The sequence below is a fragment of the Taudactylus pleione genome, unplaced genomic scaffold (genome assembly GCF_031769625.1).
Source record: "Taudactylus pleione unplaced genomic scaffold, aTauple2 ptg000492l, whole genome shotgun sequence".
Lineage (NCBI taxonomy): Eukaryota > Metazoa > Chordata > Amphibia > Anura > Myobatrachidae > Taudactylus > Taudactylus pleione.
Genome location: NW_028284894.1, coordinates 187,113 through 213,748, shown reverse-complemented (window position 1 = coordinate 213,748; position 26,636 = coordinate 187,113). Strand labels below are relative to the sequence as shown.

General features: G+C 49.0%; 1 protein-coding gene across 2 annotated transcripts in view; it reads left to right on the top strand.

Annotated features, from left to right (window-relative positions):
- The window catches only part of LOC148502557 (TSC22 domain family protein 4-like), a 225,111-nt gene that overhangs the window by 137,332 nt on the left and 61,143 nt on the right, over window positions 1–26,636 (top strand). For both annotated transcript variants that reach the window (XM_088449693.1, XM_088449692.1), the window contains exon 4: window positions 4,990–5,026. In XM_088449693.1, the coding sequence (XP_088305819.1) occupies window positions 4,990–5,026 (37 nt within the window). The remainder of the gene's footprint in view (window positions 1–4,989; window positions 5,027–26,636) is intronic.

Here is a 26,636-nt window from a genome sequence, read left to right as displayed (position 1 = left end):
AGGACGTGTATTTATACAGCACCAGCATACCCCCACAGTGCCCAATGGGGAACGTACAGAGACTATTACCAAACCCTGAGGCCCATAGAGACACCATACACAGGACGTGTATTTATACAGTGCCAGCATACCCCCACAGCGCCCAACGGGGAACGCACAGAGACTATTACCAAACCCTGAGTTCCATAGAGACACCATACACAGGACGTGTATTTATACAGCGCCAGCATACCCCCACAGCGCCCAACGAGGAACCCATAGAGACTATTACCAAACCCTGAGGCCCATAGAGAGACACCATACATAGGACGTGTATTTATAGAGCGCCAGCATACCCCCACAGCGCCCAACGGGGAACGCACAGAGACTATTACCAAACAATGAGGCCTATAGAGACACCATACACAGGACATGTATTTATACAGCGCCAGCATACCCCCACAGCGCCCAACGGGGAACGCACAGAGACTATTACCAAGCCCTGAGGCCCATAGAGACACTATACACAGGACGTATATTTATACAGCACCAGCATACCCCCACAGCGCCCAACGGGGAACGCACAGAGACTATTACCAAACCCTGAGGCCCATAGAGACACCATACACAGGACCTGTATTTATACAACGCCAGCATACCCCAAAAGCGCCCAACGGAGAATGCACAGAGACTATTACCAAACCCTGAGGCCCATAGAGACACTATACACAGGACGTGTATTGATACAGGGCCAGCATACCCCTACAGCGCCCAACGGGGAACGCACAGTGACTATTACCAAACCCTGAGGCCCACAGAGACACCATACACAGGACGTGTATTTGTACAGCACCAGCATACCCCCACAGCGCCCAACGTGGAAAGTACAGAGACTATTACCAAACCCTGAGGCCCATAGAGACACCATACACAGGACGTGTATTTATACAGCACCAGCATACCCCCACAGCGCCCAACGGGGAACGCACAGAGACTATTACCAAACCCTGAGGCCCAAAGAGACACCATACACAGGATGTGTATTTATACAGTGCCAGCATACCCCCACAGCGCCCAACGGGGAACGCACAGAGACTATTACCAAACCCTGAGGCCCATAGAGACACTATACACAGGACGTGTATTGATACAGGGCCAGCATACCCCTACAGCGCCCATCGAGGAACGCACAGAGACTATTACCAAACCCTGAGGCCCATAGAGACACCATACACAGGACGTGTTTTTATACAGTACCAGCATACCCCCACAGCGCCCGACGGGGAACGCACAGAGACTATTACCAAACCCTGAGGCCCATAGAGACACCATACACAGGACCTGTATTTATACAGCGCCAGCATACCCCCAAAGCGCCCAACGGAGAATGCACAGAGACTATTACCAAACCCTGAGGCCCATAGAGACACCATACACAGGACCTGTATTTATACAGCGCCAGCATACCCCCACAGCGCCCAACGGGGAAGGCACAGAGACTATTACCAAACCCTGAGGCCCATAGAGACACCATACACAGGACGTGTATTTATACAGCACCAGCATACCCCCACAGTGCCCAATGGGGAACGTACAAAGACTATTACCAAACCCTGAGGCCCATAGAGACACCATACACAGGACGTGTATTTATACAGTGCCAGCATACCCCCACAGCGCCCAACGGGGAACGCACAGAGACTATTACCAAACCCTGAGGTCCATAGAGACACCATACACAGGACGTGTATTTATACAGCGCCAGCATACCCCCACAGCGCCCAACGAGGAACCCATAGAGACTATTACCAAACCCTGAGGCCCATAGAGAGACACCATACATAGGACGTGTATTTATAGAGCGCCAGCATACCCCCACAGCGCCCAACGGGGAACGCACAGAGACTATTACCAAACCCTGAGGCCTATAGAGACACCATACACAGGACATGTATTTATACAGCGCCAGCATACCCCAACAGCGCCCAACGGGGAACGTACAGAGACTATTACCAAACCCTGAGGCCCATAGAGACACCATACACAGGACGTGTATTTATACAGCGCCAGCATACCCCCACAGCGCCCAACGGGGAAGGCACAGAGACTATTACCAAACCCTGAGGCCCATAGAGACACCATACACAGGACGTGTATTTATACAGCGCCAGCATACCCCCAGAGCGCCCAACGGGGAACGCACAGAGACTATTACCAAACCCTGAGGCCCATAGAGACACTATACACAGGACGTGTATTGATACAGGGCCAGCATACCCCTACAGCGCCCATCGAGGAACGCACAGAGACTATTACCAAACCCTGAGGCCCATAGAGACACCATACACAGGACGTGTTTTTATACAGTACCAGCATACCCCCACAGCGCCCGACGGGGAACGCACAGAGACTATTACCAAACCCTGAGGCCCATAGAGACACCATACACAGGACCTGTATTTATACAGCGCTAGCATACCCCCAAAGCACCCAACGGAGAATGCACAGAGACTATTACCAAACCCTGAGGCCCATAGAGACACCATACACAGGATCTGTATTTATACAGCGCCAGCATACCCCCACAGCGCCCAACGGGGAACGCACAGAGACTATTACCAAACCCTGAGGCCCATAGAGACACCATACACAGGACCTGTATTTATACAGCGCCAGCATACCCCTAAATTGCCCAACGGAGAATGCACAGAGACTATTACCAAACCCTGAGGCCCATAGAGACACCATACACAGGACGTGTATTTATACAGCGCCAGCATACCCCCACAGCGCCCAACGGGGAACGCACAGAGACTATTACCAAGCCCTGAGGCCCATAGAGACACTATACACAGGACGTGTATTGATACAGGGCCAGCATACCCCTACAGCGCCCAACGGGGAACGCACAGTGACTATTTCCAAACCCTGAGGCCCACAGAGACACCATACACAGGACGTGTATTTGTACAGCACCAGCATACCCCAACAGCGCCCAACGGGGAACGTACAGAGACTATTACCAAACCCTGAGGCCCATAGAGACACCATACACAGGACGTGTATTTATACAGCACCAGCATACCCCCACAGCGCCCAATGGGGAACGCACAGAGACTATTACCAAACCCTGAGGCCCATAGAGACACCATACATAGGACGTGTATTTATACAGCGCCAGCATACCCCCACAGCGCCCAACGGGGAACGCACAGAGACTATTACCAAACCCTGAGGCCCATAGAGACACTATACACAGGACGTGTATTGATACAGGGCCAGCATACCCCTACAACGCCCATCGAGGAACGCACAGAGACTATTACCAAACCCTGAGGCCCATAGAGACACCATACACAGGACGTGTTTTTATACAGTACCAGCATACCCCCACAGCGCCCGACGGGGAACGCACAGAGACTATTACCAAACCCTGAGGCCCATAGAGACACCATACACAGGACCTGTATTTATACAGCGCCAGCATACCCCCAAAGCGCCCAACGGAGAATGCACAGAGACTATTACCAAACCCTGAGGCCCATAGAGACACCATACACAGGACCTGTATTTATACAGCGCCAGCATACCCCCACAGCGCCCAACGGGGAAGGCACAGAGACTATTACCAAACCCTGAGGCCCATAGAGACACCATACACAGGACGTGTATTTATACAGCACCAGCATAGCCCCACAGTGCCCAATGGGGAACGTACAGAGACTATTACCAAACCCTGAGGCCCATAGAGACACCATACACAGGACGTGTATTTATACAGTGCCAGCATACCCCCACAGCGCCCAACGGGGAACGCACAGAGACTATTACCAAACCCTGAGGTCCATAGAGACACCATACACAGGACGTGTATTTATACAGCACCAGCATACCCCCACAGCGCCCAACGAGGAACCCATAGAGACTATTACCAAACCCTGAGGCCCATAGAGAGACACCATACATAGGACGTGTATTTATAGAGCGCCAGCATACCCCCACAGCGCCCAACGGGGAACGCACAGAGACTATTACCAAACCCTGAGGCCTATAGAGACACCATACACAGGACATGTATTTATACAGCGCCAGCATACCCCCAAAGCACCCAACGGAGAATGCACAGAGACTATTACCAAACCCTGAGGCCCATAGAGACACCATACACAGGACGTGTATTACAGCACCAGCATACCGCCAAAGCTCCCAATGGGGAACGCACAGTGACTATTACCAAACCCTGAGGCCCATAGAGAGACACCATACACAGGACATGTATTTATACAGCACCAGCATACCCCCACAGCGCCCAACGGGGAACGCACAGAGACTATTACCAAACCCTGAGGCCCATAGAGACACTATACACAGGACGTGTATTTATACAGCACCAGCATACCCCCACAGCGCCCAACGGGGAACTCACAGAGACTATTTCCAAACCCTGAGGCCCATAGAGACACCATACACAGGACGTGTATTGATACAGGGCCAGCATACCCCTACAGCGCCCAACGGGGAACGCACAGTGACTATTACCAAACCCTGAGGCCCATAGAGACACCATACACAGGACGTACAGCGCCAGCATACCCCCACAGCGCCCAACGGGGAACGCACAGAGACTATTACCAAACCCTGAGGCCCATAGAGAACCATACACAGGACGTGTATTTATACAGCACCAGCATACCCCCACAGCGCCCAACGGGGAACGCACAGAGACTATTACCAAACCCTGAGGCCCAAAGAGACACCATACACAGGACGTGTATTTATACAGCGCCAGCATACCCCCACAGCGCCCAACGGGGAACGTACAGAGACTATTACCAAACCCACACAGAGAGGAGAACCCTGCTCAAGCAAAAGCATCATGTCTTTGTACATTGTGTGTAATAATCCCCGTAGTGCTGTGATAAGTCAAATCTATATATAAAGGATAATATAAATATTACTACTGACTCTTATTCTAATATCTGTCTCCCCAATCTCACTCTGATATAACAGTATGGAGGCCATAGACAACAAGATAGAACAGGCTATGGTGAGTAACTAGACTTCTCTCTGCTATTCCTGTACTGACCCCATACACACACAGATCTGTCACTACACCTCCATCCTGTTCTGTATCTCTCTACTATTCCTGTACTGACCCCATACACACAGCTCTGTCACTACACCTACATCCTGTCCTGTATCTCTCTACTATTCCTGTTCTGACCTCACACACAGCTCTGTCACTACACCTCCATCCTGTCCTGTATCTCTCTACTATTCCTGTACTGACCCCATACACACACAGCTTTGTCACTACACCTCCATCCTGTCCTGTATCTCTCTACTATTCCTGTACTGACCCCACACACACACAGCTCTGTCACTACACCTCCATCCTGTTCTGTATCTCTCTAATATTCCTGTACTGACCTCACACACACACAGCTCTGTCACTACACCTCCATCCTGTCCTGTATCTCTCTACTATTCCTGTACTGACCCCACACACACACACACAGCTCTGTCACTACACCTCCGTCCTGTCCTGTATCTCTACTATTCCTGTACTGACCTCACACACAGCTCTGTCACTACACCTCCATCCTGTCCTGTATCTCTCTACTATTCCTGTGCTGACCTCACACACACACAGATCTGTCACTACACCTCCATCCTGTCCTGTATCTCTCTTCTATTCCTGTACTGACCCCATACACACACAGCTCTGTCACTACACCTCCATCCTGTCCTGTATCTCTCTACTATTCCTGTACTGACCCCATACACACACAGCTCTGTCACTACACCTCCATCCTGTCCTGTATCTCGCTACTATTCCTGTACTGACCCCACACACACAGCTCTGTCACTACACCTCCATCCTACCTGTATCTCTCTACTATTCCTGTGCTGACCTCACACACACACAGCTCTGTCACTACACCTCCATCCTGTCCTGTATCTCTCTACTATTCCTGTGCTGACCTCACACACACACAGATCTGTCACTACACCTCCTTCATGTCCTGTATCTCTCTACTATTCCTGTACTGACCCCATACACACACAGCTCTGTCACTACACCTCCATCCTGTCCTGTATCTCGCTACTATTCCTGTACTGACCCCATACACACACAGCTCTGTCACTACACCTCCATCCTGTCCTGTATCTCGCTACTATTCCTGTACTGACCCCACACACACAGCTCTGTCACTACACGTCCATCCTGTCCTGTATCTCTCTACTATTGCTGTACTGACCCCACACACACAGATCTGTCACTACACCTCCATCCTGTTCTGTATCTCTCTACTATTCCTGTACTGACCCCATACACACAGCTCTGTCACTACACCTACATCCTGTCCTGTATCTCTCTACTATTCCTGTTCTGACCTCACACACAGCTCTGTCACTACACCTCCATCCTGTCCTGTATCTCTCTACTATTCCTGTAGTGACCCCATACACACACAGCTTTGTCACTACACCTCCATCCTGTCCTGTATCTCTCTACTATTCCTGTACTGACCCCACACACACACAGCTCTGTCACTACACCTCCATCCTGTTCTGTATCTCTCTACTATTCCTGTACTGACCTCACACACACACAGCTCTGTCACTACACCTCCATCCTGTCCTGTATCTCTCTACTATTCCTGTACTGACCCCACACACACACACACAGTCTGTCACTACACCTCCGTCCTGTCCTGTATCTCGCTACTATTCCTGTACTGACCCCACACACACAGCTCTGTCACTACACGTCCATCCTGTCCTGTATCTCTCTACTATTGCTGTACTGACCCCACACACACAGCTCTGTCACTACACCTCCATCCTGTCCTGTATCTCTCTACTATTCCTGTATTGACCCCACACACACAGCACTGTCACTACACCTCCATCCTGTCCTGTATCTCTCTACTATTCCTGTACTGACCACACACACACACAGCTCTGTCACTACACCTCCATCCTGTCCTGTATCTCTCTACTATTCCTGTACTGACCACACACACACAGCTCTGTCACTACACCTCCATCCTACCTGTATCTCTCTACTATTCCTGTACTGACCTCACACACACACAGCTCTGTCACTACACCTCCATCCTGTCCTGTATCTCTCTACTATTCCTGTACTGACCTCACACACACACAGCTCTGTCACTACACCTCCATCCTGTCCTGTACTGACCCCACACACACAGCTCTGTCACTACACCTCCATCCTGTCCTGTATCTCTCTACTATTCCTGTACTGACCACACACACACAGCTCTGTCACTACACCTCCATCCTACCTGTATCTCTCTACTATTCCTGTACTGACCACACACACACACAGCTCTGTCACTACACCTCCATCCTGTCCTGTACTGACCCCACACACACAGCTCTGTCACTACACCTCCATCCTGTCCTGTATCTCTCTACTATTCCTGTACTGACCACACACACACAGCTCTGTCACTACACCTCCATCCTACCTGTATCTCTCTACTATTCCTGTACTGACCTAACACACACACAGCTCTGTCACTACACCTCCATCCTGTCCTGTATCTCTTTACTATTCCTGTACTGACCCCATACACACACAGCTCTGTCACTACACCCTCCATCCTGTCCTGTATCTCTCTACTATTCCTGTACTGACCCCATACACTCACAGCTCTGTCACTACACCTCCATCCTGTCCTGTATCTCTCTACTATTCCTGTACTGACCCCATACACACACAGCTCTGTCACTACACCTCCTTCCTGTCCTGTATCTCTCTACTATTCCTGTACTGACCCCACACACACAGCTCTGTCACTACACCTCCATCCTCTCCTGTATCTCTCTACTATTCCTGTACTGACCTCACACACACAGCTCTGTCACTACACCTCCATCCTGTCCTGTATCGCTCTACTATTTCTGTACTGACCTCACACACACAGCTCTGTCACTACACCTCCATCCTGTTCTGTATCTCTCTACTATTCCTGTACTGACCCCACACACACAGCTCTGTCACTACACCTCCATCCTGTCCTGTATCTCTCTACTATTCCTGTACTGACCCCATACACACACAGCTCTGTCACTACACCTCCATCCTGTCCTGTATCTCTCTACTATTCCTGTACTGACCCCATACACACACAGCTCTGTCACTACACCTCCACCCTGACCTATATCCCTACTATTCCTGTACTGACCCCACACACAGCTCTGTCACTACACCTCCATCCTATCCTGTATCTCTCTACTATTCCTGTACTGACCTCACACACAGCTCTGTCACTACACCTCCATCCTGTCCTGTATCTCTCTTCTATTCCTGTACTGACCCCATACACACACAGCTCTGTCACTACACATCCATCCTGTCCTGTATCTCTCTACTATTCCTGTACTGACCCCATACACACACAGCTCTGTCACTACACCTCCATCCTGTCCTGTATCTCTCTACTATTCCTGTACTGACCCCATACACACACAGCTCTGTCACTACACCTCCATCCTGTCCTGTATCTCTCTACTATTCCTGTACTGACCCCATACACACACAGCTCTGTCACTACACCTTCATCCTGTCCTGTATCTCTCTACTATTCCTGTACTGACCCCATACACACACAGCTCTGTCATTACACCTCCATCCTGTCCTGTTTCTCTCTACTATTCCTGTACTGACCTCACACACACACAGCTCTGTCACTACACCTCCATCCTGTCCTGTATCTCTCTACTATTCCTGTACTGACCCCATACACACACAGCTCTGTCACTACACCTCCATCCTGTCCTGTATCTCTCTACTATTCCTGTACTGACCCCATACACACACAGCTCTTTCACTACACCTCCATCCTGTCCTGTATCTCTCTACTATTCCTGTACTGACCCCATACACACACAGCTCTGTCACTACACCTCCATCCTGTCCTGTATCTCTCTACTATTCCTGTACTGACCCCATACACACACAGCTCTGTCACTACACCTCCATCCTGTCCTGTATCTCTCTACTATTCCTGTACTGACCTCACACACACACAGTTCTGTCACTACACCTCCATCCTGTCCTGTATCTCTCTACTATTCCTGTACTAACCCCACACACACAGCTCTGTCACTACACCTCCATCCTGTCCTGTATCTCTCTACTATTCCTGTACTGACCCCATACACACACAGCTCTGTCACTACACCTCCAACCTGTCCTGTATCTCTCTACTATTCCTGTACTGACCCCATACACACACAGCTCTTTCACTACACCTCCATCCTGTCCTGTATCTCTCTACTATTCCTGTACTGACCCCATACACACACAGCTCTGTCACTACACCTCCATCCTGTCCTGTATCTCTCTACTATTCCTGTACTGACCCCATACACACACAGCTCTGTCACTACACCTCCATCCTGTCCTGTATCTCTCTACTATTCCTGTACTGACCTCACACACACACAGTTCTGTCACTACACCTCCATCCTGTCCTGTATCTCTCTACTATTCCTGTACTAACCCCACACACACAGCTCTGTCACTACACCTCCATCCTGTCCTGTATCTCTCTACTATTCCTGTACTGACCCCATACACACACAGCTCTGTCACTACACCTCCATCCTGTCCTGTATCTCTCTACTATTCCTGTACTGACCCCACACACACAGCACTGTCACTACACCTCCATCCTGCCCTGTATCTCTCTTCTATTCCTGTACTGACCACACACACACACAGCTCTGTCACTACACCTCCATCCTGTCCTGTATCTCTCTACTATTCCTGTACTGACCCCACACACACAGCTCTGTCACTACACCTCCATCCTGTCCTGTATCTCTCTACTATTCCTGTACTGACCTCACACACACACAGCTCTGTCACTACACCTCCATCCTACCTGTATCTCTCTACTATTCCTGCACTGACCTCACACACACACAGCTCTGTCACTACATCTCCATCCTTTCCTGTATCTCTCTACTATTCCTGTACTGACCTCACACACACACACAGCTCTGTCACTACACCTCCATCCTGTATCTATCTACTATTCCTGTACTGACCTCACACACACACAGCTCTGTCACTACACCTCCATCCTGTCCTGTATCTCTCTACTATTCCTGTACTGACCCCATACACACACAGCTCTGTCACTACACCTCCATCCTGTCCTGTATCTCTCTACTATTCCTGTACTGACCCCATACACACACAGCTCTGTCACTACACCTCCATCCTGTCATGTATCTCTCTACTATTCCTGTACTGACCCCATACACACACAGCTCTGTCACTACACCTCCTTCCTGTCCTGTATCTCTCTACTATTCCTGTACTGACCCCACACACACACAGCTCTGTCACTACACCTCCATCCTGTCCTGTATCTCTCTACTATTCCTGTACTAACCCCACACACACAGCTCTGTCACTACACCTCCATCCTGTCCTGTATCTCTCTACTATTCCTGTACTGACCTCACACACACAGCTCTGTCACTACACCTCCACCCTGACCTATATCCCTACTATTCCTGTACTGACCTCATACACAGCTCTGTCACTACACCTCCATCCTGTCCTGTATCGCTCTACTATTCCTGTACTGACCACACACACACAGCTCTGTCACTACACCTCCATCCTATCCTGTATCTCTCTACTATTCCTGTACTGACCTCACACACAGCTCTGTCACTACACCTCCATCCTGTCCTGTATCTCTCTACTATTCCTGTACTGAACCCACACACACAGCTCTGTCACTACACCTCCATCCTGTCCTGTATCTCTCTACTATTCCTGTACTGACCCCATACACACACAGCTCTGTCACTACACATCCATCCTGTCCTGTATCTCTCTACTATTCCTGTACAGACCCCATACACACACAGCTCTGTCACTACACTTCCATCCTGTCCAGTATCTCTCTACTATTCCTGTACTGACCCCATACACACACAGCTCTGTCACTACACCTCCATCCTGTCCTGTATCTCTCTACTATTCCTGTACTGACCCCATACACACACAGCTCTGTCACTACACCTCCATCCTGTCCTGTATCTCTCTACTATTCCTGTACTGACCCCATACACACAGCTCTGTCACTACACCTACATCCTGTCCTGTATCTCTCTACTATTCCTGTTCTGACCTCACACACAGCTCTGTCACTACACCTCCATCCTGTCCTGTATCTCTCTACTATTCCTGTACTGACCCCATACACACACAGCTTTGTCACTACACCTCCATCCTGTCCTGTATCTCTCTACTATTCCTGTACTGACCCCATACACACACAGCTCTGTCACTACACCTCCATCCTGTCCTGTATCTCTCTACTATTCCTGTACTGACCTCACACACAGCTCTGTCACTACACCTCCATCCTGTCCTGTATCTATCTACTATTCCTGTACTGACCCCATACACACACAGCTCTGTCAATACACCTCCATCCTGTCCTGTATCTCTCTACTATTCCTGTACTGACCTCACACACAGCTCTGTCACTACACCTCCATCCTGTCCTGTATCTATCTACTATTCCTGTACTGACCCCATACACACACAGCTCTGTCAATACACCTCCATCCTGTCCTGTATCTCTCTACTATTCCTGTACTGACCCCATACACACACAGCTGTCACTACACCTCCACCCTGTCCTGTATCTCTCTACTATTCCTGTACTGACCTCACACACACAGCTCTGTCACTACACCTCCATCCTGTCCTGTATCTCTCTACTATTCCTGTACTGACCTCACACACACAGCTCTGTCACTACACCTCCATCCTGTCCTGTATCTCTCTACTATTCCTGTACTGACCCCATACACACACAGCTCTGTCACTAGACCTCCATCCTGTCCTGTATCTCTCTACTATTCCTGTACTGACCCCACACACAGCTCTTTCACTACACCTCCATCCTGTCCTGTATCTCTCTACTATTCCTGTACTGACCCCATACACACACAGCTCTGTCACTACACCTCCATCCTGTCCTGTATCTCTCTACTATTCCTGTACTGACCCCATACACACACAGCTCTGTCACTAGACCTCCATCCTGTCCTGTATCTCTCTACTATTCCTGTACTGACCCCACACACAGCTCTTTCACTACACCTCCATCCTACCTGTATCTCTCTATTATTCCTGTACTGACCCCACACACACACAGCTCTGTCACTACACCTCCTTACTGTCCTGTATCTCTCTACTATTCCTGTACTGACCCCACACACACACAGTTCTGTCACTACACCTCCTTCCTGTCCTGTATCTCTCTATTATTCCTGTACTGACCCCATACACACACAGCTCTGTCACTACACCTCCATCCTGTCCTGTATCTCTCTACTATTCCTGTACTGACCCCACACACAGCTCTGTCACTACACCTCTATCCTGTCCTGTATCTCTCTACTATTCCTGTACTGACCCCACACACACACAGTTCTGTCACTACACCTCCTTCCTGTCCTGTATCTCTCTACTATTCCTGTACTGACCACACACACAGCTCTGTCACTACACCTCCATCCTGTCCTGTATCTCTCTACTATTCCTGTACAGACCCCATACACACACAGCTCTGTCACTACACCTCCATCCTGTCCTGTATCTCTCTACTATTCCTGTACTGACCCCACACACAGCTCTGTCACTACACCTCCATCCTGTCCTGTATCTCCCTACTATTCCTGTACTGACCTCACACACAGATCTGTCACTACACCTCCATCCTGTCCTATATCTATCTACTATTCCTGTACTGACCCCATACACACACAGCTCTGTCAATACACCTCCATCCTGTCCTGTATCTCTCTACTATTCCTGTACTGACCACACACACACAGCTCTGTCACTACACCTCCATCCTACCTGTATCTCTCTACTATTCCTGTACTGACCTAACACACACACAGCTCTGTCACTACACCTCCATCCTGTCCTGTATCTCTTTACTATTCCTGTACTGACCCCATACACACACAGCTCTGTCACTACACCCTCCATCCTGTCCTGTATCTCTCTACTATTCCTGTACTGACCCCATACACTCACAGCTCTGTCACTACACCTCCATCCTGTCCTGTATCTCTCTACTATTCCTGTACTGACCCCATACACACACAGCTCTGTCACTACACCTCCTTCCTGTCCTGTATCTCTCTACTATTCCTGTACTGACCCCACACACACAGCTCTGTCACTACACCTCCATCCTCTCCTGTATCTCTCTACTATTCCTGTACTGACCTCACACACACAGCTCTGTCACTACACCTCCATCCTGTCCTGTATCGCTCTACTATTTCTGTACTGACCTCACACACACAGCTCTGTCACTACACCTCCATCCTGTTCTGTATCTCTCTACTATTCCTGTACTGACCCCACACACACAGCTCTGTCACTACACCTCCATCCTGTCCTGTATCTCTCTACTATTCCTGTACTGACCCCATACACACACAGCTCTGTCACTACACCTCCATCCTGTCCTGTATCTCTCTACTATTCCTGTACTGACCCCATACACACACAGCTCTGTCACTACACCTCCACCCTGACCTATATCCCTACTATTCCTGTACTGACCTCATACACAGCTCTGTCACTACACCTCCATCCTGTCCTGTATAGCTCTACTATTCCTGTACTGACCTCACACACACACACAGCTCTGTCACTACACCTCCATCCTGTCCTGTATCTCTCTACTATTCCTGTACTGACCCCATACACACACAGCTCTGTCACTACACCTCCACCCTGACCTATATCCCTACTATTCCTGTACTGACCCCACACACAGCTCTGTCACTACACCTCCATCCTATCCTGTATCTCTCTACTATTCCTGTACTGACCTCACACACAGCTCTGTCACTACACCTCCATCCTGTCCTGTATCTCTCTTCTATTCCTGTACTGACCCCATACACACACAGCTCTGTCACTACACATCCATCCTGTCCTGTATCTCTCTACTATTCCTGTACTGACCCCATACACACACAGCTCTGTCACTACACCTCCATCCTGTCCTGTATCTCTCTACTATTCCTGTACTGACCCCACACACACAGCACTGTCACTACACCTCCATCCTGCCCTGTATCTCTCTACTATTCCTGTACTGACCACACACACACACAGCTCTGTCACTACACCTCCATCCTGTCCTGTATCTCTCTACTATTCCTGTACTGACCCCACACACACAGCTCTGTCACTACACCTCCATCCTGTCCTGTATCTCTCTACTATTCCTGTACTGACCTCACACACACACAGCTCTGTCACTACACCTCCATCCTACCTGTATCTCTCTACTATTCCTGCACTGACCTCACACACACACAGCTCTGTCACTACATCTCCATCCTTTCCTGTATCTCTCTACTATTCCTGTACTGACCTCACACACACACACAGCTCTGTCACTACACCTCCATCCTGTATCTATCTACTATTCCTGTACTGACCTCACACACACACAGCTCTGTCACTACACCTCCATCCTGTCCTGTATCTCTCTACTATTCCTGTACTGACCCCATACACACACAGCTCTGTCACTACACCTCCATCCTGTCCTGTATCTCTCTACTATTCCTGTACTGACCCCATACACACACAGCTCTGTCACTACACCTCCATCCTGTCATGTATCTCTCTACTATTCCTGTACTGACCCCATACACACACAGCTCTGTCACTACACCTCCTTCCTGTCCTGTATCTCTCTACTATTCCTGTACTGACCCCACACACACACAGCTCTGTCACTACACCTCCATCCTGTCCTGTATCTCTCTACTATTCCTGTACTAACCCCACACACAGCTCTGTCACTACACCTCCATCCTGTCCTGTATCTCTCTACTATTCCTGTACTGACCTCACACACACAGCTCTGTCACTACACCTCCACCCTGACCTATATCCCTACTATTCCTGTACTGACCTCATACACAGCTCTGTCACTACACCTCCATCCTGTCCTGTATCGCTCTACTATTCCTGTACTGACCACACACACACAGCTCTGTTACTACACCTCCATCCTATCCTGTATCTCTCTACTATTCCTGTACTGACCTCACACACAGCTCTGTCACTACACCTCCATCCTGTCCTGTATCTCTCTACTATTCCTGTACTGAACCCACACACACAGCTCTGTCACTACACCTCCATCCTGTCCTGTATCTCTCTACTATTCCTGTACTGACCCCATACACACACAGCTCTGTCACTACACATCCATCCTGTCCTGTATCTCTCTACTATTCCTGTACTGACCCCATACACACACAGCTCTGTCACTACACCTCCATCCTGTCCAGTATCTCTCTACTATTCCTGTACTGACCCCATACACACACAGCTCTGTCACTACACCTCCATCCTGTCCTGTATCTCTCTACTATTCCTGTACTGACCACACACACACACAGCTCTGTCACTACACCTCCATCCTGTCCTGTATCTCTCTACTATTCCTGTACTGACCACACACACACAGCTCTGTCACTACACCTCCATCCTACCTGTATCTCTCTACTATTCCTGTACTGACCTCACACACACACAGCTCTGTCACTACACCTCCATCCTGTCCTGTATCTCTTTACTATTCCTGTACTGACCTCACACACACACAGCTCTGTCACTACACCTCCATCCTGTCCTGTACTGACCCCACACACACAGCTCTGTCACTACACCTCCATCCTGTCCTGTATCTCTCTACTATTCCTGTACTGACCACACACACACAGCTCTGTCACTACACCTCCATCCTACCTGTATCTCTCTACTATTCCTGTACTGACCACACACACACACAGCTCTGTCACTACACCTCCATCCTGTCCTGTACTGACCCCACACACACAGCTCTGTCACTACACCTCCATCCTGTCCTGTATCTCTCTACTATTCCTGTACTGACCACACACACACAGCTCTGTCACTACACCTCCATCCTACCTGTATCTCTCTACTATTCCTGTACTGACCTAACACACACACAGCTCTGTCACTACACCTCCATCCTGTCCTGTATCTCTTTACTATTCCTGTACTGACCCCATACACACACAGCTCTGTCACTACACCCTCCATCCTGTCCTGTATCTCTCTACTATTCCTGTACTGACCCCATACACTCACAGCTCTGTCACTACACCTCCATCCTGTCCAGTATCTCTCTACTATTCCTGTACTGACCCCATACACACACAGCTCTGTCACTACACCTCCTTCCTGTCCTGTATCTCTCTACTATTCCTGTACTGACCCCACACACACAGCTCTGTCACTACACCTCCATCCTCTCCTGTATCTCTCTACTATTCCTGTACTGACCTCACACACACAGCTCTGTCACTACACCTCCATCCTGTCCTGTATCGCTCTACTATTTCTGTACTGACCTCACACACACAGCTCTGTCACTACACCTCCATCCTGTTCTGTATCTCTCTACTATTCCTGTACTGACCCCACACACACAGCTCTGTCACTACACCTCCATCCTGTCCTGTATCTCTCTACTATTCCTGTACTGACCCCATACACACACAGCTCTGTCACTACACCTCCATCCTGTCCTGTATCTCTCTACTATTCCTGTACTGACCCCATACACACACAGCTCTGTCACTACACCTCCACCCTGACCTATATCCCTACTATTCCTGTACTGACCTCATACACAGCTCTGTCACTACACCTCCATCCTGTCCTGTATAGCTCTACTATTCCTGTACTGACCTCACACACACACACAGCTCTGTCACTACACCTCCATCCTGTCCTGTATCTCTCTACTATTCCTGTACTGACACCATACACACACAGCTCTGTCACTACACCTCCACCCTGACCTATATCCCTACTATTCCTGTACTGACCCCACACACAGCTCTGTCACTACACCTCCATCCTATCCTGTATCTCTCTACTATTCCTGTACTGACCTCACACACAGCTCTGTCACTACACCTCCATCCTGTCCTGTATCTCTCTTCTATTCCTGTACTGACCCCATACACACACAGCTCTGTCACTACACATCCATCCTGTCCTGTATCTCTCTACTATTCCTGTACTGACCCCATACACACACAGCTCTGTCACTACACCTCCATCCTGTCCTGTATCTCTCTACTATTCCTGTACTGACCCCATACACACACAGCTCTGTCACTACACCTCCATCCTGTCCTGTATCTCTCTACTATTCCTGTACTGACCCCATACACACACAGCTCTGTCACTACACCTTCATCCTGTCCTGTATCTCTCTACTATTCCTGTACTGACCCCATACACACACAGCTCTGTCATTACACCTCCATCCTGTCCTGTATCTCTCTACTATTCCTGTACTGACCTCACACACACACAGCTCTGTCACTACACCTCCATCCTGTCCTGTATCTCTCTACTATTCCTGTACTGACCCCATACACACACAGCTCTGTCACTACACCTCCATCCTGTCCTGTATCTCTCTACTATTCCTGTACTGACCCCATACACACACAGCTCTTTCACTACACCTCCATCCTGTCCTGTATCTCTCTACTATTCCTGTACTGACCCCATACACACACAGCTCTGTCACTACACCTCCATCCTGTCCTGTATCTCTCTACTATTCCTGTACTGACCCCATACACACACAGCTCTTTCACTACACCTCCATCCTGTCCTGTATCTCTCTACTATTCCTGTACTGACCCCATACACACACAGCTCTTTCACTACACCTCCATCCTGTCCTGTATCTCTCTACTATTCCTGTACTGACCCCATACACACACAGCTCTGTCACTACACCTCCATCCTGTCCTGTATCTCTCTACTATTCCTGTACTGACCCCATACACACACAGCTCTGTCACTACACCTCCATCCTGTCCTGTATCTCTCTACTATTCCTGTACTGACCTCACACACACACAGTTCTGTCACTACACCTCCATCCTGTCCTGTATCTCTCTACTATTCCTGTACTAACCCCACACACACAGCTCTGTCACTACACCTCCATCCTGTCCTGTATCTCTCTACTATTCCTGTACTGACCCCATACACACACAGCTCTGTCACTACACCTCCATCCTGTCCTGTATCTCTCTACTATTCCTGTACTGACCCCACACACACAGCACTGTCACTACACCTCCATCCTGCCCTGTATCTCTCTACTATTCCTGTACTGACCACACACACACACAGCTCTGTCACTACACCTCCATCCTGTCCTGTATCACTCTACTATTCCTGTACTGACCCCACACACACAGCTCTGTCACTACACCTCCATCCTGTCCTGTATCTCTCTACTATTCCTGTACTGACCTCACACACACACAGCTCTGTCACTACACCTCCATCCTACCTGTATCTCTCTACTATTCCTGCACTGACCTCACACACACACAGCTCTGTCACTACATCTCCATCCTTTCCTGTATCTCTCTAATATTCCTGTACTGACCTCACACACACACACAGCTCTGTCACTACACCTCCATCCTGTATCTATCTACTATTCCTGTACTGACCTCACACACACACAGCTCTGTCACTACACCTCCATCCTGTCCTGTATCTCTCTACTATTCCTGTACTGACCCCATACACACACAGCTCTGTCACTACACCTCCATCCTGTCCTGTATCTCTCTACTATTCCTGTACTGACCCCATACACACACAGCTCTGTCACTACACCTCCATCCTGTCATGTATCTCTCTACTATTCCTGTACTGACCCCATACACACACAGCTCTGTCACTACACCTCCTTCCTGTCCTGTATCTCTCTACTATTCCTGTACTGACCCCACACACACACAGCTCTGTCACTACACCTCCATCCTGTCCTGTATCTCTCTACTATTCCTGTACTAACCCCACACACACAGCTCTGTCACTACACCTCCATCCTGTCCTGTATCTCTCTACTATTCCTGTACTGACCTCACACACACAGCTCTGTCACTACACCTCCACCCTGACCTATATCCCTACTATTCCTGTACTGACCTCATACACAGCTCTGTCACTACACCTCCATCCTGTCCTGTATCGCTCTACTATTCCTGTACTGACCACACACACACAGCTCTGTCACTACACCTCCATCCTATCCTGTATCTCTCTACTATTCCTGTACTGACCTCACACACAGCTCTGTCACTACACCTCCATCCTGTCCTGTATCTCTCTACTATTCCTGTACTGAACCCACACACACAGCTCTGTCACTACACCTCCATCCTGTCCTGTATCTCTCTACTATTCCTGTACTGACCCCATACACACACAGCTCTGTCACTACACCTACATCCTGTCCTGTATCTCTCTACTATTCCTGTTCTGACCTCACACACAGCTCTGTCACTACACCTCCATCCTGTCCTGTATCTCTCTACTATTCCTGTACTGACCCCATACACACACAGATTTGTCACTACACCTCCATCCTGTCCTGTATCTCTCTACTATTCCTGTACTGACCCCATACACACACAGCTCTGTCACTACACCTCCATCCTGTCCTGTATCTCTCTACTATTCCTGTACTGACCTCACACACAGCTCTGTCACTACACCTCCATCCTGTCCTGTATCTATCTACTATTCCTGTACTGACCCCATACACACACAGCTCTGTCAATACACCTCCATCCTGTCCTGTATCTCTCTACTATTCCTGTACTGACCTCACACACAGCTCTGTCACTACACCTCCATCCTGTCCTGTATCTATCTACTATTCCTGTACTGACCCCATACACACACAGCTCTGTCAATACACCTCCATCCTGTCCTGTATCTCTCTACTATTCCTGTACTGACCCCATACACACACAGCTGTCACTACACCTCCACCCTGTCCTGTATCTCTCTACTATTCCTGTACTGACCTCACACACACAGCTCTGTCACTACACCTCCATCCTGTCCTGTATCTCTCTACTATTCCTGTACTGACCTCACACACACAGCTCTGTCACTACACCTCCATCCTGTCCTGTATCTCTCTACTATTCCTGTACTGACCCCATACACACACAGCTCTGTCACTAGACCTCCATCCTGTCCTGTATCTCTCTACTATTCCTGTACTGACCCCACACACAGCTCTTTCACTACACCTCCATCCTGTCCTGTATCTCTCTACTATTCCTGTACTGACCCCATACACACACAGCTCTGTCACTACACCTCCATCCTGTCCTGTATCTCTCTACTATTCCTGTACTGACCCCATACACACACAGCTCTGTCACTAGACCTCCATCCTGTCCTGTATCTCTCTACTATTCCTGTACTGACCCCACACACAGCTCTTTCACTACACCTCCATCCTACCTGTATCTCTCTACTATTCCTGTACTGACCCCACACACACACAGCTCTGTCACTACACCTCCTTGCTGTCCTGTATCTCTCTACTATTCCTGTACTGACCCCACACACACACAGTTCTGTCACTACACCTCCTTCCTGTCCTGTATCTCTCTATTATTCCTGTACTGACCCCATACACACACACAGCTCTGTCACTACACCTCCATCCTGTCCTGTATCTCTCTACTATTCCTGTACTGACCCCACACACAGCTCTGTCACTACACCTCTATCCTGTCCTGTATCTCTCTACTATTCCTGTACTGACCCCACACACACACAGTTCTGTCACTACACCTCCTTCCTGTCCTGTATCTCTCTACTATTCCTGTACTGACCACACACACAGCTCTGTCACTACACCTCCATCCTGTCCTGTATCTCTCTACTATTCCTGTACTGACCCCATACACACACAGCTCTGTCACTACACCTCCATCCTGTCCTGTATCTCTCTACTATTCCTGTACTGACCCCACACACAGCTCTGTCACTACACCTCCATCCTGTCCTGTATCTCTCTACTATTCCTGTACTGACCTCACACACAGATCTGTCACTACACCTCCATCCTGTCCTATATCTATCTACTATTCCTGTACTGACCCCATACACACACAGCTCTGTCAATACACCTCCATCCTGTCCTGTATCTCTCTACTATTCCTGTACTGACCACACACACACAGCTCTGTCACTACACCTCCATCCTACCTGTATCTCTCTACTATTCCTGTACTGACCTAACACACACACAGCTCTGTCACTACACCTCCATCCTGTCCTGTATCTCTTTACTATTCCTGTACTGACCCCATACACACACAGCTCTGTCACTACACCCTCCATCCTGTCCTGTATCTCTCTACTATTCCTGTACTGACCCCATACACTCACAGCTCTGTCACTACACCTCCATCCTGTCCTGTATCTCTCTACTATTCCTGTACTGACCCCATACACACACAGCTCTGTCACTACACCTCCTTCCTGTCCTGTATCTCTCTACTATTCCTGTACTGACCCCACACACACAGCTCTGTCACTACACCTCCATCCTCTCCTGTATCTCTCTACTATTCCTGTACTGACCTCACACACACAGCTCTGTCACTACACCTCCATCCTGTCCTGTATCGCTCTACTATTTCTGTACTGACCTCACAGACACAGCTCTGTCACTACACCTCCATCCTGTTCTGTATCTCTCTACTATTCCTGTACTGACCCCACACACACAGCTCTGTCACTACACCTCCATCCTGTCCTGTATCTCTCTACTATTCCTGTACTGACCCCATACACACACAGCTCTGTCACTACACCTCCATCCTGTCCTGTATGTCTCTACTATTCCTGTACTGACCCCATACACACACAGCTCTGTCACTACACCTCCACCCTGACCTATATCCCTACTATTCCTGTACTGACCTCATACACAGCTCTGTCACTACACCTCCATCCTGTCCTGTATAGCTCTACTATTCCTGTACTGACCTCACACACACACACAGCTCTGTCACTACACCTCCATCCTGTCCTGTATCTCTCTACTATTCCTGTACTGACCCCATACACACACAGCTCTGTCACTACACCTCCACCCTGAGCTATATCCCTACTATTCCTGTACTGACCCCACACACAGCTCTGTCACTACACCTCCATCCTATCCTGTATCTCTCTACTATTCCTGTACTGACCTCACACACAGCTCTGTCACTACACCTCCATCCTGTCCTGTATCTCTCTTCTATTCCTGTACTGACCCCATACACACACAGCTCTGTCACTACACATCCATCCTGTCCTGTATCTCTCTACTATTCCTGTACTGACCCCATACACACACAGCTCTGTCACTACACCTCCATCCTGTCCTGTATCTCTCTACTATTCCTGTACTGACCTCACACACACACAGCTCTGTCACTACACCTCCATCCTACCTGTATCTCTCTACTATTCCTGCACTGACCTCACACACACACAGCTCTGTCACTACATCTCCATCCTTTCCTGTATCTCTCTACTATTCCTGTACTGACCTCACACACACACACAGCTCTGTCACTACATCTCCATCCTTTCCTGTATCTCTCTACTATTCCTGTACTGACCTCACACACACACACACACAGCTCTGTCACTACACCTCCATCCTGTATCTATCTACTATTCCTGTACTGACCTCACACACACACAGCTCTGTCACTACACCTCCATCCTGTCCTGTATCTCTCTACTATTCCTGTACTGACCCCATACACACACAGCTCTGTCACTACACCTCCATCCTGTCCTGTATCTCTCTACTATTCCTGTACTGACCTCACACACACACAGCTCTGTCACTACACCTCCATCCTACCTGTATCTCTCTACTATTCCTGCACTGACCTCACACACACACAGCTCTGTCACTACATCTCCATCCTTTCCTGTATCTCTCTACTATTCCTGTACTGACCTCACACACACACACAGCTCTGTCACTACACCTCCATCCTGTATCTATCTACTATTCCTGTACTGACCTCACACACACACAGCTCTGTCACTACACCTCCATCCTGTCCTGTATCTCTCTACTATTCCTGTACTGACCCCATACACACACAGCTCTGTCACTACACCTCCATCCTGTCCTGTATCTCTCTACTATTCCTGTACTGACCCCATACACACACAGCTCTGTCACTACACCTCCATCCTGTCATGTATCTCTCTACTATTCCTGTACTGACCCCATACACACACAGCTCTGTCACTACACCTCCTTCCTGTCCTGTATCTCTCTACTATTCCTGTACTGACCCCACACACACACAGCTCTGTCACTACACCTCCATCCTGTCCTGTATCTCTCTACTATTCCTGTACTAACCCCACACACACAGCTCTGTCACTACACCTCCATCCTGTCCTGTATCTCTCTACTATTCCTGTACTGACCTCACACACACAGCTCTGTCACTACACCTCCACCCTGACCTATATCCCTACTATTCCTGTACTGACCTCATACACAGCTCTGTCACTACACCTCCATCCTGTCCTGTATCGCTCTACTATTCCTGTACTGACCACACACACACAGCTCTGTCACTACACCTCCATCCTATCCTGTATCTCTCTACTATTCCTGTACTGACCTCACACACAGCTCTGTCACTACACCTCCATCCTGTCCTGTATCTCTCTACTATTCCTGTACTGAACCCACACACACAGCTCTGTCACTACACCTCCATCCTGTCCTGTATCTCTCTACTATTCCTGTACTGACCCCATACACACACAGCTCTGTCACTACACATCCATCCTGTCCTGTATCTCTCTACTATTCCTGTACTGACCCCATACACACACAGCTCTGTCACTACACCTCCATCCTGTCCAGTATCTCTCTACTATTCCTGTACTGACCCCATACACACACAGCTCTGTCACTACACCTCCATCCTGTCCTGTATCTCTCTACTATTCCTGTACTGACCCCATACACACACAGCTCTGTCACTACACCTCCATCCTGTCCTGTATCTCTCTACTATTCCTGTACTGACCCCATACACACAGCTCTGTCACTACACCTACATCCTGTCCTGTATCTCTCTACTATTCCTGTTCTGACCTCACACACAGCTCTGTCACTACACCTCCATCCTGTCCTGTATCTCTCTACTATTCCTGTACTGACCCCATACACACACAGCTTTGTCACTACACCTCCATCCTGTCCTGTATCTCTCTACTATTCCTGTACTGACCCCATACACACACAGCTCTGTCACTACACCTCCATCCTGTCCTGTATCTCTCTACTATTCCTGTACTGACCTCACACACAGCTCTGTCACTACACCTCCATCCTGTCCTGTATCTATCTACTATTCCTGTACTGACCCCATACACACACAGCTCTGTCAATACACCTCCATCCTGTCCTGTATCTCTCTACTATTCCTGTACTGACCTCACACACAGCTCTGTCACTACACCTCCATCCTGTCCTGTATCTATCTACTATTCCTGTACTGACCCCATACACACACAGCTCTGTCAATACACCTCCATCCTGTCCTGTATCTCTCTACTATTCCTGTACTGACCCCATACACACACAGCTGTCACTACACCTCCACCCTGTCCTGTATCTCTCTACTATTCCTGTACTGACCTCACACACACAGCTCTGTCACTACACCTCCATCCTGTCCTGTATCTCTCTACTATTCCTGTACTGACCTCACACACACAGCTCTGTCACTACACCTCCATCCTGTCCTGTATCTCTCTACTATTCCTGTACTGACCCCATACACACACAGCTCTGTCACTAGACCTCCATCCTGTCCTGTATCTCTCTACTATTCCTGTACTGACCCCACACACAGCTCTTTCACTACACCTCCATCCTGTCCTGTATCTCTCTACTATTCCTGTACTGACCCCATACACACACAGCTCTGTCACTACACCTCCATCCTGTCCTGTATCTCTCTACTATTCCTGTACTGACCCCATACACACACAGCTCTGTCACTAGACCTCTATCCTGTCCTGTATCTCTCTACTATTCCTGTACTGACCCCACACACACACAGTTCTGTCACTACACCTCCTTCCTGTCCTGTATCTCTCTACTATTCCTGTACTGACCACACACACAGCTCTGTCACTACACCTCCATCCTGTCCTGTATCTCTCTACTATTCCTGTACAGACCCCATACACACACAGCTCTGTCACTACACCTCCATCCTGTCCTGTATCTCTCTACTATTCCTGTACTGACCCCACACACAGCTCTGTCACTACACCTCCATCCTGTCCTGTATCTCTCTACTATTCCTGTACTGACCTCACACACAGATCTGTCACTACACCTCCATCCTGTCCTATATCTATCTACTATTCCTGTACTGACCCCATACACACACAGCTCTGTCAATACACCTCCATCCTGTCCTGTATCTCTCTACTATTCCTGTACTGACCACACACACACAGCTCTGTCACTACACCTCCATCCTACCTGTATCTCTCTACTATTCCTGTACTGACCTAACACACACACAGCTCTGTCACTACACCTCCATCCTGTCCTGTATCTCTTTACTATTCCTGTACTGACCCCATACACACACAGCTCTGTCACTACACCCTCCATCCTGTCCTGTATCTCTCTACTATTCCTGTACTGACCCCATACACTCACAGCTCTGTCACTACACCTCCATCCTGTCCTGTATCTCTCTACTATTCCTGTACTGACCCCATACACACACAGCTCTGTCACTACACCTCCTTCCTGTCCTGTATCTCTCTACTATTCCTGTACTGACCCCACACACACAGCTCTGTCACTACACCTCCATCCTCTCCTGTATCTCTCTACTATTCCTGTACTGACCTCACACACACAGCTCTGTCACTACACCTCCATCCTGTCCTGTATCGCTCTACTATTTCTGTACTGACCTCACACACACAGCTCTGTCACTACACCTCCATCCTGTTCTGTATCTCTCTACTATTCCTGTACTGACCCCACACACACAGCTCTGTCACTACACCTCCATCCTGTCCTGTATCTCTCTACTATTCCTGTACTGACCCCATACACACACAGCTCTGTCACTACACCTCCATCCTGTCCTGTATCTCTCTACTATTCCTGTACTGACCCCATACACACACAGCTCTGTCACTACACCTCCACCCTGACCTATATCCCTACTATTCCTGTACTGACCTCATACACAGCTCTGTCACTACACCACCATCCTGTCCTGTATAGCTCTACTATTCCTGTACTGACCTCACACACACACACAGCTCTGTCACTACACCTCCATCCTGTCCTGTATCTCTCTACTATTCCTGTACTGACCCCATACACACACAGCTCTGTCACTACACCTCCACCCTGACCTATATCCCTACTATTCCTGTACTGACCCCACACACAGCTCTGTCACTACACCTCCATCCTATCCTGTATCTCTCTACTATTCCTGTACTGACCTCACACACAGCTCTGTCACTACACCTCCATCCTGTCCTGTATCTCTCTTCTATTCCTGTACTGACCCCATACACACACAGCTCTGTCACTACACATCCATCCTGTCCTGTATCTCTCTAC